The sequence below is a fragment of the Mastigoproctus giganteus genome, chromosome 8 (genome assembly GCF_048544385.1).
Source record: "Mastigoproctus giganteus isolate SK-2022 chromosome 8, ASM4854438v1, whole genome shotgun sequence".
In the NCBI taxonomy this organism is placed as follows: domain Eukaryota; kingdom Metazoa; phylum Arthropoda; class Arachnida; order Uropygi; family Thelyphonidae; genus Mastigoproctus; species Mastigoproctus giganteus.
The window spans coordinates 67,592,334-67,611,365 of record NC_143582.1 but is presented as its reverse complement, the minus strand read 5'-3'; the positions used below and the strand labels follow the sequence as shown (position 1 = coordinate 67,611,365).

At 36.1% G+C, this 19,032-nt stretch overlaps 1 protein-coding gene across 4 annotated transcripts in view; it reads right to left on the bottom strand.

The window, feature by feature from the left end:
* Positions 1-19,032, bottom strand: part of LOC150081594 (cell division cycle and apoptosis regulator protein 1-like) — a 550,339-nt gene that overhangs the window by 263,827 nt on the left and 267,480 nt on the right. For all 4 annotated transcript variants that reach the window (XM_090380560.1, XM_090380561.1, XM_090380562.1 and 1 more), the window contains one exon: positions 18,727-19,007. In XM_090380560.1, coding sequence (XP_090236686.1) covers positions 18,727-19,007 — 281 coding nt within the window. The remainder of the gene's footprint in view (positions 1-18,726; positions 19,008-19,032) is intronic.

The following is a 19,032-nucleotide window of genomic DNA, read 5'->3' as shown; positions in this document are numbered from 1 at the left end:
TATCTGAACTAAGTTTTGTTTTTTTTTAGCCTAACTGGATATCTTATCACACTTAACACTGCTATTAAAAATTGCTAAAAATCCAAGTATGAGTTGAAGTAATTTATTATGTTTTAAGTTTCCTTCTGCACTTGTCAGTTTCGAGGAATGGACTACTGTACATCACTTATAACATGCACATTATTTATTTATTTCTACTTTCATAATAAACAGAACTGATGCTGAAAAATATTTACAGCTTTATATATTTCATTATCTACAATGTTACCCAGAGGTACTAGAAACATATCAATAAAAAATCTCAACTCTGAAGATGATGCTCTGCAAATTGATGAAATATGTGCTACTGCACATTCATGTGAACATTATTTTTCAGTGAGAATTTCTGCATAGTGTAGTGTCATGCAGCTATAAAATACTTCCCCACTGAATTAAAGATTGTTTTAGGCTGTATGCAACTTTGCAGCAGAATTGTTTACGAAGAAGTCATAATCACCCTCCTGATTTAGTCTGCTTTGGTAATAAACTTATAAAATTGGTCCTGATTTAGTCTGCTCTGGTAATAAACTTATAAAATTGGAGTGGAAGATTTGTAATTTTGTTTGATCAAATACTGATCAAACAAAATTACACATCCTATTCTTCAATATATCAGTGAGCAATGACCTCAGAAAATCTGTCAGGTAGGTTTGACTGAAGAGGTATGTTCAGATTTTCGAATGTTGGCATAACACAAATATGAAAAGAGTGTCCGAATATGTGAGGATAATTCCTAGAGTTATCAGTTTGCTTGGAACATTCTGGATTGCTTTCACAATGGATTACTACTTGCAGATATCCTCCAAAACTTTGTGGAGTCTGTGCTGTGATTTATACAGGCCAATGTGTATACCAAAGGTGGCACAACCAGGTATAGGTTGTGCCACCTTTGGCATACACATTGTTCTAATTAAGTTGCACCCCCCCCACCAAAAAAACTTCTTTTGGATCAGGAAATGCATCTGGACGGAATCAATTACCCAACACCTTACCAGAGACTCGTTTCAGTTCATTTCCAAAGTTGAATTCATGCATTCATTTATAGTGAAAATCTATCTTGGCTGGCACAGCACCTTTTTGATAAAATAGTACTCTGTGTCAGAGTTCTTTAACAGTGTTTGAATGGTTCTAAGAGCATTCTAGAGAGGTCTTCCATATTGTTATTGTTATTTTTGGTTTTTAGGAGCATTAGCAACTAAGGCCATATTGCTCCGGGATATGCGGTGGTCATTCCCTGACCTTTCCGCATCCTCCGTATTTGGTGGTAACGGGCTCGAACCTCAGTCTAATCAAGAAGCATGTGCTACGCCCTGCTGCTCCTTCCCACCTGGCTATGGAAGAGCCAGTCTTCCATAGATGCCAAACTTGCCTGATCTGAACACGGGATCTAGAGAAATTGTGGAACAGTCCATTTGCCACCTAGATCAGAACCATGAAACATCCAGCAACTGTGGGATACAGCACGGTTTACAATACCTGTGGACACCTTTCAGCACCTTGTGGAGTTATGACGCAAATTCAACCAGGCCATCATACATAATAATATTTTGGCACAAGGGCCTCTTGGGCCATATTGTGCCTGTTCTTGATTTAGTTATTACTAATTTCACATTACTATGATTAGATATAATAATACAAATGTATGCGTTTGCGTTTTAAATAATGAAACAGTTTCTCCATATCTGCTTTATTATCGAGAATATGTGATAATGTTAAAGGTTCCTGTAAGTTGGATAGGGAGCTAAAGCTGGATTTTTGAACAGTTGAAAATTCAGAACATTCAATGAGTATATGTTTTATTGTTAGGTGCGACTGACAAAAGAAACACTGAGGAGGGTTCTCTCCCATAACAGGTGAGCTGGATGCGAATGACCGATGCAGAGCCTTAACAGAATCACTTCTTGTCGTCTGCTTCTCCTGAAACTAGATGACAACCGTTGTGGTTCGTTTTTAATCTGCAACAGTTTATTACTGATTTGAGCTTGCCAGAGTTGAGAACATTGTTTTCTACATGTTTTTTTTTATAATGGATTTGTAGTCAGTGTAGAGCACTTTCAGTTGAGTGGAAAATCCAGAGTCGGGATGTTTAGCAGCGGAATCTGCTTGTTCGTTACGTGGGATGCCGACATGGCCAGGGATCCAGCAGAAGGTAACTTTCTGGTTGTCTGTTTGATAATAAGATAATTTAGACCTGATGTCTTTAAGAATGGAGTGATAGGGAGAAAGATTAGATTGGATGCAGTTATTGCACTTAAGGAGTTTGTATATATAAGAGATTGCTCAATATGGAAGTTGATTATGTTGTCTAGAGCCAGTTTTATTGCAAATAATTCTGTGGTAAAGATACTGCATTCAGTAGGAAGAGATAGAGCTACTGAGAAGGTGGAAGAAATGGCTGCAGCACCTACGGATGCATCTGTTTTGGATCCATCAGTATAAATTTGTACTTTCTCTGAGTTGGCCAAGGAATGCGATTTGTGTAGCTGTTGAAAGGTGATATTTGCCAGGGAGGATTTTCCCCATCTCAAAATGAAATTGTTACAGAGAGATAAGAAATCAGTCCAGGGCGGGGTTCTGGAGTAGCAAGATCCTTGAATATGTTCTGAAAGTTAATATCCCAATTGAGTAAGAGTTTTTGCAATCAAAACCTTGTGGGGCAGTTTTTGTTGGGTTTATTGTGATATAGCATGGTGAACTGAGGGTCAGACAAGTACTGCCACCTGGGGTGGGATGGATTACATTTAATCTTTGCTGCATAGTTACACAGCAAAGTTTTTCTTCTGAGATGAAGAGGGGGGTTCATTTGCCTCAATATACAGGCTGTGAACTGAGGATGTTCTGAAGGCCCCCACAGCTATCTTAAGGGCACTATGCTGGATGGTGTCCAGACATAGTAGGGAACTTTTCCTTCAGGAGTCATAGACCGGTGACCCATAATCCAAGTGTGATCTTATTAAAGCTCTATAGAGATGTAGGAGAGAGCTTCTATCAGCACCCCAGGACATAGCAGAGACTGCTCTTAGGATGTTCAGTTTTTTTAAGACAAAGTGTCTGCAGATAAGCTATATGAGAAGCAAAATTAAGTTTACTGTCAAAGTATAACCTCAATAGACGGAACTTGTTGGTAACAATTTTTTAAATATATTTCTGGGTCCAGATGTAGTTTGCATTTTTTAAAAAAATGAATTGCAGTGGATTTCTTTTCTGCTAGAAAGAAACCATTCCGTAATACCCATGATTCTATTTTAGCTATAGAAATTTGAAGTTGCCTTTCAATGGTATTCATAGTTTGGGATTTACAAGAGATAATGAAATCATCGGCAAACATGTATGTTTCTACTGTATTTGGTACTTCCCGTGTCATGTTTGTAATTCTTATTGAAAACAATGTTGCACTGAGAATGGATCCCTGTGGTACACCTTCCTCTTGTCCAAATGATTTGGATAAATTGTTCGTGCATCTAACTTGAAACCTTCTGTGGCATAGGAAGTTTTGAATAAATTGGGATAACTGCCCTCTCAAGCCGAAAGAATGAAGATCTTGAAGTACACCATATCACCAGGTGGTATCAAACGCCTTCTCAATATTGAGTTTAATCGTAACTAGATGTTCTCTCCTTATGAAGGCATTACGGATATTTGCTTCTGCTTTTATCATCACATTTAGCGTGGAACGTTTCTTCTGAAATCCATACTGGTTATTGTTTGGCAAGTTGTTTGTTTCCAGGAACCACGTTAGCCACCTGTGCACCATTTTTTCCAGGACTTCGCCTAAACAACTAGTCAAGGAAATCAGATGGTAGTTATGTGGAAAGGAGCAATCCTTTCCTGGCTTCGGGAAGGCTAGAACAATTGAGTGATGCCAGGAGATTGGGTAAGTATTTTCTAACAGTGTTCTTTTGGCTCTGTTGTCAAGCTGTTTTAACATTATGTAGCAGATCCCATCAGGACCAGCAGCACTACTGGATGTTTTATTGAGTGCCCCTAAAAGTTCTGTTAATGTAAATGGCTGATTGTATGGATGTGAAACTATTGTAGAAAAATTGCATCTTTTGCTGTTCTGCAAATTCTTTAATTCATTGAAAGGTTGGGTTGTAAGTGGATATTGCTGATGTACTGGCAAATGATTCTGCTAAGGCATTTGCTATTTCTCCCGGTGATGACAACTCCTTCCCTTCCCAATTTAATATTGTAGCTGGGGACTGAACATATTTGCCATTAAGTGTTTGTATTTTCCTCCAGATGATTCTGATATCCGTGTCCTTATTTATACTTGAGGAAAAGCTAATCCGGGTATACTTGATTTTTTTTTTTTTTTTTTTTTTTTGCTTTTCGTCTTATTTGGCGGAATTTTGCTTTCATTCTTTTAAAGATGATTAAGTTAATATTAGTTGTGGGGAATTTGCGAAACAAGTTCCAAGCTTTGTTTTTTTCCTGTTTAGCGTGTGTACAATCCTGATTCCACCAGGAATTACTGTTTACACTTCCCCTGTAAAGATTTTGGTATTGCAGAATTGGCAGCTTACAATATTTGGTTAGTTATCCTGTTCTGTAACGTTATTTATGGACTGGGAATGGACTATTTCATCATTAAATTGAATATGTGAGGCATATTCGTTTCAATGTGCCCTACAAAATTCCCAAGTGGAGCGACGCAGTGAAGGGGGGTTTGCAGCTTGCAGAGGATCAGTAGATGATCACTACTCATTGGATTTTCAAACAAACCACTCCATATTGGTAATATAGAAGAAGAACAGATTGATAGATCTATTGCACTCATGGATCCTGTAGAAAAATGAATATAGGTAGGCTCGCCAGTGTTCAAAAGAGTAAGTTGACAAATATCAAGAAGTGATTCTATTAATTTACCTCTCCTGTCTATTTTTGGAGAACCCCACAGAGAATGATGTGCACTGAAATCTCCAAGCAAGCAGAACAGATGTGGTAGTTGGTCTATTATATTTTCTAGGTCATCTGAAGAGAATGAGAAATTAGGGATATATATATATATATAGATGCTATTGTAAGAGTGGTCCAAATTACAGCACCTGCCACTACTTCAAAAGGAGTTTAAAGAACAAGGTCTTTCGATGGAATGTTGTTTCTAATAAGAACTGCCACCCCTCCACGAGCTGGCGAGTCACTCCTGTCTCGTCTGAAAATAGTGTAATTTTTTTATGGTAGGACACACTTGTGAATTTAAATAGATTTCCTGAAGGGATATGCCTGCTGGTTCATAGCGTTCGATGAGATCGTATAAATCATCTTTTGTGTTGCGAAAGCCTCTACAATTCCACTGAAGTATTCTTTCCATTAAGTAGTTTTGTTGGTTGTTTTAGTTTCTGACTGCTTTTTAGTTGTAGCTTGTTTGTGTCTATCTATTTTTGCTTTTTCTTTCTTAAGAAAACAAGGACGTGTCGCGTCCATTTCATCGGTTGCATGAAGTTCCAAAATTCCATCATCGGCTTCATTCTGTTGATCAATATCCATACCGTTTGAAATCAGAGATTGTGGTTTTGTGGTTTCTGTCACTTTCGATTTTGCTGTTGGAGGAACATCAGCTGGAATAGTAATTGGGGTATTATTGGCTTGTTCGGTTGTCTGCTGCAGAGCACACTGTTTGGAAGGAGAGAGTATGGAATATGCCCAAACAGATATTTCAGTTCCTCCAAATGGACATATTTGGAGGAACTCAAATATCTGTTTGAATAGCTACAGACTGAAATTGTTGAGAAGCTGTGGCATATATATGCTTTGGCTCTGTTTTCATTATTTGTCTTCTCGCCTCTCAATATGTAACTTTGTTCTCCACTTTATATTTTTGGATATTTTTTCCTTGCTTCCATAGATCACATATTTTGGAGAAAGCCGGGCAATTACCCTTACAGTTTGGGCAATGAGAAGTGGTAGCAGTGCATTCGAATTGATTGTGTTCCTCTGATCCACAATTAAGACATACTGCCTCACCTCGACATGCAGTTTGGGAGTGTCCGTATTTTTGGCACATAGCACCTGATGGGATATGGGATATAAGGATGGATACGGCAATGGAGATATCCTGCTTTGACAGATGTTGGTAGGATGGGTGAGCCAAATGTGAGGATTATGCTCCTAGTTGGAACTAGAATACCATCTTACCGAGTCACGATCCTCCTTGCTTGGATTACTCTTTGTTCACCTAGCTCTACCACGATTTCCTCCTCTGATATTGTTAATAAATCCCATTCGGAAATTACTCCCTTTGAGGAGCTTAGGGTGGCATGAGGAGTAACTTTTATTGGTTGTCTGCCAAAAGTGGTCAGCTTTAAAAACTTTGCAGAATGCTGGGATCTCATGGTCTCTACTAGAAGAGCCCCAGGTTGGAGCCACCTTACTGCTTTTGGTGAACCTGCAGCAGACTCAATGCATTTCTGCACAAGAAATGGGGATAGCTGACTCAGAGGCTTGTCTGAGAGAGAGAGAGAGAGAGAGAGAGAGAGAGAGAGAGAGAGAAGTATGAGGAATGTTGGTATCTCCTCTTGAGGGTTTGTTTTCAACCTCTTGGGTTGAGAGAAGTCATTTTCGACTACCTAACAAATGTCTTTGTTAGGTAGTCTTGAGCTCGATGGCTCTAAAGGTGGAAATGTACTGTTTTCCATCTTCGCTACTTTCAGCCCCGGGAGAGTGGATTTCTTCTCCCAGGTTACTGGCCCCGTCACGGAGAGGCAGGAGCAGTGCCGCTAGAGTGACCAAGCGGTATGAAAGTTAGTAAGTTAGTTTAAAGGAAAAAAAAGAAAGGTTGTTTTCCCTTTCTGAAACTTACAATTCGTAAGACTAAGTTTACTATTACTTAATGATAACGTAAAAAAACTTGAACAAATGAACAAAACTGTAGCCTTGAGAAAACGCTCAGGGAATCGCTGGATCACTCTAACGCTTGGCACTCAGGGCCAATTTGTCTTGAACTATGCCTGAACAATTAAAAAACTGAACAAATATCTATATATATATATATATACACTTCATTTTATTTACTTCCATTTTCAGGCTTATTTCAAAATTTATTTTAAATGTGCCCCCCTTCACAGCACATGAAATTCGAAATTATGTATGTTGCTGCCTACAAAGTACTGAATTTTGTTATCATCTTCATTAATATGAAAACAATACCTTTTTTTCAAAAAAAAAAAAAAAAAAAAAACTAGGGTAAGAGAATAGATGTTTATTGAACTAGTAGTAGTGGAGAAACAAGTAAGCTCAAATTTAAACAAAGTTTTGGCACTTGTCTGATATTATGCTTCTTTTCAAGCAAAAACCAAATAGTTGCAAACACAGTCAGGGGACACCTAATAGCTTCTCGTGTGAAATTTCTGCAGGAAAACAGCAAAAAACTCACTTTAGAATTTTAACTACCAATTAACATGGGGATGTTATTTTTGGAGGGCACCTGCCAAATGTCCCATCACCAAGTTAAAGATCAAAATTAATAATGAAATAAACTCCCTTATACCACATGATTATATATTAATTTTGGTGAGAGAACCTCACTGCAATACATACTCTTAAAAGTTTTAAGACAACACCAGGTCTCATCATCAGACCTCACAAATGTGGAACACATAATTATTGGTGTTCAGCTGTTTACTTCCAGTCAATTCAGTCAATAGCTGATCTCCAACAACTATAAGCATTCCATATTCATGACTCCTGATGAGGAGCCAGTCTTGAAACAAAGGCCTTTAAATTATTAAGAGTATGTATTTCAGGTATTCTCAATAAATTTTTTTATATAATCACAATAAAGGAGTTCATATTTCATAATCAATTTTAATTTTTAAATCTTTTCCGACAACAGTATTTTAAAAAATTATTTTTATTTATTCTAATCAAATGATATATTGATATACTAAGTTAATTTTTTATTATAATAAAATAATTTTCTGCATCCCTTTATATAAACTATAGGAAAACCTCGTTAATTTTAAATTCAAGGGAAAAAAAATAATAATTAAAAAAAAAAAAAAAAAAATATATATATATATATATGAATTATGCACACCCTCTTAATTCAAAATTCATGTTATCACAAATTTTCTGCATTACTTAAATTTGAAAAAATACCAAAGCAAAATATACCCAAACAGGTTTAAAAATAATCTAAAAATTAAAAATACTAATAAAAAAATTCGAAATTGATTTTGAAAAAATCGTAGTAAGAGACCTCTCATATAAAAAAAAAAATACATAAGTAAAATGAAAATTTAAAAGTGCACACACCTTAAATTTTTACACAAAGAATTAATTCTGGACAGATTCATTCACAGATTACGGATGATAATCACTATATTAATTCAGTTGCAAAAAAAAAGCTCTATGACTAATCAGTTTTGAACACATTAGCAGTAGCTAAAAGATTGCAAGAAGAGGTTAAAGCCACATCTTTGAGAAAGCACATGCCAAGTTTTAACTTGTTGTTATGCACTAGTATAGCAGAAAGAATTGAACATTATTTTTTTTAATGAAAACCAAAAACACAAAAGGTATTAGAACATATAGTACTTAGTACAGAGCATAGGTTGAAGGTTGAGAAGACTGAAGATACTTGTTGACATTAGACTTCAATTTCTGTGAGACTGTTTTCAGAAACACATGTGAAGGAAGGCTGTTTGAGAAAACAGAAGTTGAAGGGATAAATGAGGAAGAAGAAAAGTTGGTTCTCTGAGTTCGATGATGGACAGTAAATGGATGCTGACTGGTTGAAGCACATGTCAGACTGGTTTGAAACAGAGGGGGATAATTAGAGATGCCAATTTAGAAGAGCAGTGCAATGGAACTATCTACAGAAATGGCACTAGCAGAAATAAAACATCTATGAGACAGAGAGTGGAGAGACTTTGAAAGAGACAGGTCATTAATTAACCAGACTGTCCTCCTTTTGAATGGAGTCTAAAAGCCTGAGAAGGTTTTAGGTCACTGCCTCAGATAGAGGAACACCATCCCATGGTAGAGCAGATCAGATTTGTATAGAATGAATAACTGTTTAGAAGAAAAATAATGCTAAGAGCAAAAACAAAAACTCAGATTTTCACATGCAGAGGATGCAGTATTTTTGATGTGCTTATGCCAACAGAGATTAGAAGTCGGGTTAATCCCTAATAGAGATATGCAATCTTGTGTAGAAATCTGAGTGTTATCGAAGATAAGCACAGGAGCAGCAGACATTTTTGTCAAATATAAGACTCAATTGAGCTTTAGAATTAAAAGGAGGATCGGTATTTAAGGAATTGGTCAATATTTAAGAAATTGCACAAGCCTAAATTTTAGAATTTTACCTGGCATGGCCTAAAGAGAGTTCTGCTCAATTCTCACCAAAACCCAATAGGTACTGATGCTACTGGATATATACCCTGCCCACGGAGCCTGTCCAGACCTCTTAACTTGGTTATCAAATGGTGCACCTTTCCACAAAAACCTCCAATCTCATTAGGATTTTTTTCTACATCAGAGCTGTATCATGTGATTAATCAAGTTATTTATAACTCATAACTCTTTCTGATGTTTATTCTAAGAAGTCATAATAATTCCTACTCACGCTTTTCTTTTTTTTTTTTTTGCATGCTTTAAGGGCCTAATGTATAAATGAAATGAATACTGACTCATTCCACTTTTGTGCTAAAGGCTTAGCAGACACTAACTGTACAGAAGCACTGTCTTACATCATGACTAGTATTTCCAGTTCTGTACTACTCGGTCTCACCCAAGCTCAATACTGGTTTGTGCTACTAAGCTTGAACCTGAATGAAAGGCCAAGTCTGGGAAAGTGCAGACTTCATATTTGTGCAGGCCAAGGCTTCCTCAAACCTGAAGAAATGCAAAGAAATGAGAAATGAAATGTGGAATGCAATGTGCTCTCATCATCAAAGCAATGAATAGGATTTCCAGTCACTGAAAGAAGATCATTAATATGCAAGAGGAAAAGAGTGGAAGAAAGAACTGAACCTTGAGGAAGAGCATTAGCAGAGAAATTAGAAAACAGGGAGCTATCTACCATCACTTGAAGAGTATGGTCAAAGAGAAAACTAGACACTCAATTGCAAATAGTCAGCAGTAAATTAAGTTGGTAGCTTGTTTAGAGCAACTGCTTGAGATTCAAACTTTTTCACTGAATTTGTCCCTAGACGTTAATATAAGCCAATATATCACCAGTGGATTGACACTGACAGAATTCATATTGGCAATCACTGATCAGATGGAAGGTTTCAAGACAGTTGAGGGGTAGGTGGTCATGGATTTGTCCGTTATTTTGGAAACAGATGATAGATACTTGGATGGGAGGGATTTGTCACCCTTTTTAGGGACTTCTTCGATATGAACATATTTCCAAGCAGAGGGGAAGGAAAAACACCAGTGGAATAAGGAAGTATAAAAAAGTGACAGGACAGGAGCAAAAGTGGAGAAAAGCCATCAGGATCTAGAGTTTTCTTGGCTTCGAGATTATTTAAAATTGATCTGACAACCCACTGACAGAGGACCACAGGAGGCACTAAGTGGAGTATACTGGGAATGAGGAGGGATTGGGTTTACCAAGATTGTCAATATAAGTTAGAAGAAAAGCAGGATGCTAGTCAGTCAGCTTTACCTCTAGTTGAAGAAGCAACAAAACTATAAGGTTTTAAGAGAGGTGGGAGTAAAAAAAAAAAAAGGGGTAAACTGCAGCCATTATCAATCCACTACAGGATGGAAGCCATCCTCAATGATTCATGAGAAAGATGGACCATAATCTGCCACACTGGTCCAGTGTGGGTTGGCAGATTGACCGTATTTAGCAGTCAAGGACTCAAACCCTAGTCTACTCAAAGAGCATGTGCTACTGCACTCCGCTCCTGACATGGGAGTATAGATGGATAAAAGTTGTGGCAAACAGCGTTAGCAAGAAACTTGAATTCTTAACTACCATTTGGACAAAGAAGGAAGTTTTCTAGTCTTAGCGTAGATTGATTCTAGTTTGGATTCATTAATAACTGCTTTACAATTGTTGTGAGCTTTACTGTAGGCAGAAAATGAACCTGGAGATTTTGATGCAAGCCAGTTGCAATATGCAACATTCTTATCTTAAACAGTCAGCATATTTATTGAAATATTTATTTATCTGCTAAAGGACAAGATTTTAAGATGGACTGTAAAATACATAATTTCATTTCTACAAGAATAAATTTGCCAACATAATATGAACAAGCACGGACATCAAAAGATTTAAAAGAGTAATCTAACCAAGGAAAAGAAGGGTAGAAACCTTCCAGATCACCCAATTTTGCATTCTTGTAATGCCAAAAATGTGGGACTGAGAATAGCCACAAGAGAAAGATTCCACGGAAGAAGAGACCACCACCAAGTTGTGATCTGAGATGTGCCTAGAGGACCACTCACCTCAATCATGTACCTTGAGGGTTTGTTTGTGATAAAAAGTGTGTGGGTGGGGGGGTATGGTTTTCTGGTATTCCGTTAAGTAAATGAACAATCTGTGTGAGATCATTAGTAATTGCAAAAGCTCATCATCTCAACCGAGTCTGTGTGACTAGAAAACCGATGCAAGTTGGAGTTTTGAGCATAAAACCTCCCTCAAGAAAAATTATCTCACTGTTAGATAAATTAGCAGAAATAAAATTATGATCACTATTTTTAGGGTTTAATAGTGATTAGAAATGATTTCTCAAGCCTAAATTCAAGATAATGTAACCTTCACATGAAAGCCTACGCATTGGCAATTATTGAGTTTCAATTTTCTCATACATCACTTAGTTTTATTCAATAATGATAGCCTATATTGCTATGACAAATTCACACCAAGAAACTGAATTCTTCTTATGCTAATCTAGCACTGGTTCTGGTATAACTGCGCAAATGTTCATTTCAGAGATTTGTGGTTTAATTTATGCAATGTTCAATTCATTTCTTTTTAAGGAAGTCTTTTTTATTATTAATATTTATGGTTTTCTTTCTTTAAGAAATCAAGTTCACTGTTTGGTTATTGTTTTGTTTTATATGTAATTTTCTTTGGGTTTTTGGTTATTTTGTGTTTGAGTGGTCTTTTTGCTCTCTATAATTATTCTAGTATGCAGTTTCTGTTACCCAGAGTTGAAAAGGTTTGCACCCAAATATTCATAAAGACATGAAAGAATATCTGTTCATTTGACTTTTCTGTTTTGCCTATTTATTTATTTATTTATGAAGACCTAATAAAGTTTAATGGCCATTGGTTTCTGTTTTAGTTCAACAGTGTCAGGAAACTGGTTACAGTTCCAAATTTATTAGGTCTTGATCTCTAGGCTTGTCAAGACTATATTTAGTTGGATAAGTTTTGAAGACAGCATTTCTTGTGCATTTCTTATTCACTGAATTTTGAAAAATTCAACTCCTTGGTATGAATTAATGTAACAACTTCTCTTTTATATAACTTCAATACAAATGTTCATTTCATGGATTTGTGGTTTATTATGTAATGGGTTCATTATTTGTTTCTTTTTTAATAAAGTTTTTTTTTTTTTTTTTTTTGTTTATGGTTTTTTCTTTCTAAGAAATCATGGTAGCTGTTTGATTATTGCACCCTTTGATATGATTTTTTTTTTTAATTTATTTTTTTTTTTTAGGTGTTTTAGTTATTTTGTGTTTGATTCATCTTCTCCCCCATTACCTATTCTGGTATTTATATGAAGCTAATTTTGAATTTGTGCCCAGAGTATTCACAAAGAAGTACAAGAATGTCTGTTCATTTGTGATTTTATTTCACCTATCTTTCCATCGATGAGGACTTAATAAGGTTCGAAAAACTGTAGGAAGAGTGGCAATTGGTTTCCACATTTTAGGTCAGGTCTCTAGGCCTGTGCAAAGTATATTTAGTTGAAAAAAGTTTTCAAGACAACAGCATGTTGTGCATTTTTCATTTATGAGCATCAACTTTTTATGATTCCTTTGAGAAAGATACTGCTGCAGACTGCACCATTTCAGAAATGCTGAATCAAGTTTTGTTTATAACATAGCATGTCTTGACTTGGCTATCAAGAGTATTTCCAAAACATTACTATTAAAATCACCAAATTGCCAAGGATGACTTGGAGTAATCCATTATATTTTGTGCTGCCTTCTACACTTGTCGCTTTCCCAGCCAAGGACAAGTGTACATCAATTCTTTCTTCTTCCATAATAGAGTTTTTGATAAGTTCACACACTGAAACTGATATAAGTGCTGCTGCAAAACATCAATTGTGTCATTTATTTTTTTATTGTAAACAACACCAAGTATTGGAAACTTGTCCATAAAAAACTACAGATTTGAAATGATGGGCTTCCAATTGACAAAATTTGTATTACCTCAGTGTGAATCTTCTCCTCTTGTTTTAAACTCTCCACACTCTTAGCAATGCCATTGACTAAGTCAGAACCATTATTCCAGTTTAGTGTGCTATGGTAATCAATTTCCAAAATGGAAGTGGATGGTTTGGAAATTCTTGTTAAAATAAATTTGTACATAACATTCTTCAACATATCAATAAGTTAATGATCTCAGTACACGGATGTGAGGCATGTGGAACTAAAGAGCTTATTCAGATTTTCAAACTTTGGCATAACATTTAAAAGAAACAAGCAAATTGCTGTATTCAAGCCAGAAGAGGAAAATGAATGCACATCTGTACAAAGTGAGATACAGCATAGCTTGAATTATTAGTTTGAGCGGTGTGTTTAGTAGTCCTTTCACCCAAAGTTTGCAATTCAGAAGTTATTTTTCTTGGGGAGTCATTAATTTGCCTTCTTTTAGTTCAGTCAGTGACACTGACTAACCGTCACTCACTGCCCTTTTAAATTTAGTAGTTACTCAGAAAATTTCCCATAAAATGTTGGTGCTCTAGTTCAACATTTAACAAAAGACTGTAAATGTGCACACAGACTTTTTATTTTTAACTTCAGTGGCATAAATCAGTTGAAATTGCTTAAATTAATCTGTACTTTTAGCTCTTCTGTGTAGACAGTAGTAAATGTCCACCAAATATTCATCCAATTTCAGCATACAAATTATTAAGGAGAGCTTATTACCAGCAAGTGTTCAATCATCCTCGCTACTCCATATTTTAGGCTTACCATAACAAGCAATTTAGTATTAGTATTGGCAAATGATTCAAGGAAGACACAAGAGCAAGCTTATACAGCATGAGAGAGAGAGAGAGAGAGAGAGAGAGAGAGAGAGAGAGAGAGAGAGAGAGCTTCCCACATTACCTGTCCTTCCTTAAATCTGTTCAAACCATCCCTACATAGAAGGTGGTACAAACAGACAACTACTCGCTGGCAGAAAGCAAATTTACACACATGAACCATCCTTCCTCAACTTCAATTTTTGCAGTCCTTTATATGCATAGTCTGATGAAGAGTAAGGATAAAATCAACATATAGCTTACTCAATCCATTCAACGTCTTAATCAGATCTCTTTACAGGAGCCTAGTTTCCATAAGCTGCAATTTTCAGAACTGAAGCCTTTCTTGATAAGAGTACCCGTTAGTTTCCCCTCACTTATCTCTCTTTTCTCTATTCCAACAGATCCACATTCTACCAAAAATTAGGCTTCCAGATGCTGGAAATTCCTACATATCATTGGCAAATAATCTGTAGGAATAGAGAGAAAGATCTGAGATTTCCTATTCTTAATATAATTAGTACCAAGGTGTACAATAATATTACCTTTTCTGCCCTCAAAACATGATAACTTCTTTACAGCATCATCTATTTTTAACAACACACACACACACACACACTGGTCCTATTCCACCTCTCCTTTTGCAAAAATATAATTCCATTTTCCTGACAATAGTCACCAATAATAGCAACTTTCTGTGGGACCTGTACTCCCTGCTGCAGAGGATTCTGTTGTATCATGTATTGCACAAGTATACTCTCCAGCATTGTGCTAGGTGGCTGAATCCTTCTTTTTTCCCTCTTTTTAATTTCTTTCAGGACATCAATCCTGTTTCTCATATAAACCCATCAGAATATGGGCTTACTGAATAGTAGTAGTAGTAGTGGCATGTGATGCAAGAAAGCAAGTGTATGAGCTTATGCAGCATCAGCCAAAAAAAAAAAAAATCACACCATTCCCTCCAAATGCCTGTCCAGTTCCTCCTTAAATTTATTCAACCTATCAACTTCCACAACGACAGATGAAAGTTTGTTCCAGCAATTAACCACCCGCTAGCTAAAGGCAAATTTCCGCACATCTATTCTACATCTGACTTTTCTTCATTTGAATTTATGCCCCCTTAGGTTCGTAATCCGAACAAGTGGAAGGAGCCCATCAGAATTCGGCATGCTCAACCCATTCAAGACCTTATATACCTCAATCAGATCACCGCGCAGGTGCCTAGTCTCCAGCCACTGCAATTTGCAGAACTTAAGCCTCTCTTGGTAAGAGGATCCCTTCATTCCCCTCACCAATCTTGTTGCCCTTCTCTGTACACGCTCAAGTAAATCTACATCCTTCCAAAAATGAGGCCTCCCGACCTGTACGCAGTACTCAAGTCGTGGCCTGACCATTGCCTTATACAGAGGGACAATCACCTCCTTCTCCCTGCTAGCAAAATTCCTATATATCATTGACAAAACCCCAATGACTTGCCCTGGCAGCCTGTCTGCATTGCTCAGAAAACTTCATATCTGACTGCACAATTTCCCAGGTCTTTTTCATTTTCTATCACCTTAAGTGTAGTACCACACAGTTGGTACGTTTCTCTGGGGTTACTTCTACCCATATGCAGTACTTTGCATTTGTCAAGGTTAAACTTCAGTTGCCACTTCTTAGCCCATCTGCCCAAATTATCTAGATTCTGTTGCAGTAGCACACTGCCATTACTGTCATTAACAACCCTGCGAACCTTTGTATCATCTGCAAACTTCGACACTAAGCCTGATATACCTTCATCAATATCATTGATAAATATACAAAACAACAGTGGACCTAACACCGAACCCTGTGGGACACCACTAATAACATTAGTCCACGAAGAGCAGCACCCATTGATTACCACCCTCTGTCTTCTCCCACTTAACCATCCTTTTATTCATTGTAGCAACTTACCCTTAATACCATTCTGCTCCAATTTGTACAATAGTCTTTCATGCGCAACAGTATCAAAAGCTTTCCTGAAATCCAGATATATGATATCAAAATTATTTTTTGCATCCAGTTCCTTTGTAACCACATCATAATATCCTATCAAATTTGTCAGACAAGACTTTCCCTTAACAAACCCATGCTGTGTCTAAATTATTGCTGCAGTCTTGTCTAGATGATCCTGCAATGCATCTTTAACCAGTGACTCCATTATTTTACCCGGAACAGAAGTTAAACTAACTAGTCTGTAATTACTCATGCCACCCTTCGATCCCCCTTTGTGAATTGGGGATACATTTGCACATCTCCAGTCCGTGTGAACCTCCCCTGAGTCCAAGAATGCTCTCATAATTATGGCTAAGGGTTTGCTTAGTTGCTTTTCAGCCTCCTTTAATATAACTGAATAGATCCCATCCACCCCAGGTGCTTTTCTTATGTTTAACTTCAACAATTTCTCCTCCACTTTGCTCTCAGTTATTACAAAATCATTAAGTATCCTGCTACAATTTGATAACCTTCTGCCATTTTCAAACCTTAATAATTCCTCATGTGTGAATGTTGATGCAAAATACTCATTCAGTTTGTTTGCTATCTGAGCAGGATCATCAACACTCGAACCATTGATGTCAAGTGGACCAATCAGATTCATTCCCCTCCTTTTAGAGTTTATATAAGTAAAGAAATCCTTGCTGTTTTTCTTAGCATCTTTTGCCAGGGATTTCTTGTAATCTGCCTTCGCCTGCCTAACCTCCTTTGTGACCTGTTACAGACTAGCTTATATCTGCCATAGGCTTCTGAGTCGCTTGATAATTTATATGCATCCCATGCATTTTTCTTCTCTGTTACGAGTCTCATTAGTTCATTAGATAACCATTTAGTCCTAAACCTTGAATAATATTTCTTAATAGGTATGAAAATATACTGAATTAGCACTTAATTTCCTCGCACTCTCTACAGTGAAAGCACCAAAGACATTCTCTTTGACCACATCATAACCCACCTAGAAAACATTCCACAAAAAGACAAAAATCAGTACATTAAACGAAGTAGTGTAAGAGCTACCAACAATGGCTCTCACCCAAGAAAAAGGATACCCACTACTTAGAGCTTTAGTGCTCTTGTTTGAGGCAGAGGATTAGTTAGTCAGAATGTGTTTTCTGACTACAAAACAAGGTCTATGCAAGACAATTCAGCCATTAAAATGAATTTATGTAGAATAATGGAAATCCTTCATTTTTACTATCCTAAGCCTCTTGGGGGAGAAGGGAGCCATCCAGTATCAGTGTTGACTCTTTCACAAACATAGAACAGTAAAAAAGAAATGGAACAGTTCCACCATTCTATACAAATTCATATCCTTACTTTATATGTTCAAAAACTTTATATGTTGAAGCATAAGATGGCATGTCTCATTAAGTTATCTCTTTAATAATCTTTTGTCATGTTGGATAGACATGACAGACTGATAAAAGACAGACTTTAACAGCTGACAGAGTGGTGATATGCTTCTATCTACAGAATCTTCAACTCCACTTTCAAGGAGTGCTATTCATATGAAAATAGACCAATATATGGCTTTCCCAGATAATTGGCAGTTGGTTAATTAAGAAAAAACTAGAACAATGTAAAAGATGGTTTGTTTTTCTCACAGGTTTAGAATAATAAAAATGAATGAAATATTTCAATTTCTGCATAATATTTGTATCTTCATATGAATTTTAAGTCTTCATACCTATTTGTAGCTCACTACTATATATTTTCATAATTATAATCTTTATCTGCATTTCAGCAATTTCAATTCTGTTTTTAATATCAGCAAATATTTTATATTAACTTCAAATCAGAAATCTAACAATTCACATAATCTGCTAATGTGTAAATTCCAATAAATTTAAATTGAATTTAAAAAGATCATAAGAGATTTTATATCCTGCTTATTTAATAAGAAATGAATCAAATAATATAATGCATTAAGTCCACTACAATTTAAACAATGCAAAGAGGTTGAAGAAAATTAGCCCAAATATTCTACGGAATGAACAGTCAGGTGTCAAGTTTGTACATAAACATTTACAAAATACAAAAAATTATTCTGGGTGTTCAAAACAAAATATCACAGCAATATTTTCAATAATATACTTTTCAGGACCTTCCTTTGCATTCAGCACAGTTCATCTGAAAGAAAACTAATACAATAAGCAAAATTTACATATATTTAAAACTAAAAAGAAAATCACAAGGTACTTTGTTGTTAACAGAGAATTTACAGGAACAAAAGAAAATTACTACACAATAACTATGATTACAGGAACTGTAATCATAGTTATTGTATGATAGTATTTATGATTAAAGGATCATAGTATTTATGATTAAAGGATCATAGTATTTATGATTACAGGAACTATTATTGTGATTAGCATAATCACAATTCTGATTAAATGAATATAAGATGATTAATTAATAATATTCCAACTGTGTTCAAGTTAATTTTATGTTTTAACATAAGTCATGTTTGAGCATTAACTTTTATTTAAAATTTAAGAGATCTGCTCACCACTGACTACATCGGCTTAAATCTATTCCTGTAAGGGCTTTACAAGTTCTAATGGCAGTCCGGATTAGAACTTGTGGATCTTTCTCTGGATCTGATCCATCTAATGATGGAGACCATGGACCTCCAATAGCTACTGTTTCATTCTTCCCTTTCAAGCCCACTAAAAAACTGATAAGACGAGTTGGATGGACAAAGTTGTCACGGACATCATCTGGATCTTCTGCTAAAGCACAAGACTTGTGAAAAATTTCTTTCAATGGAGGTGTGGATATGAGCATTACCTATACCACACCCAAAGTGTGTATA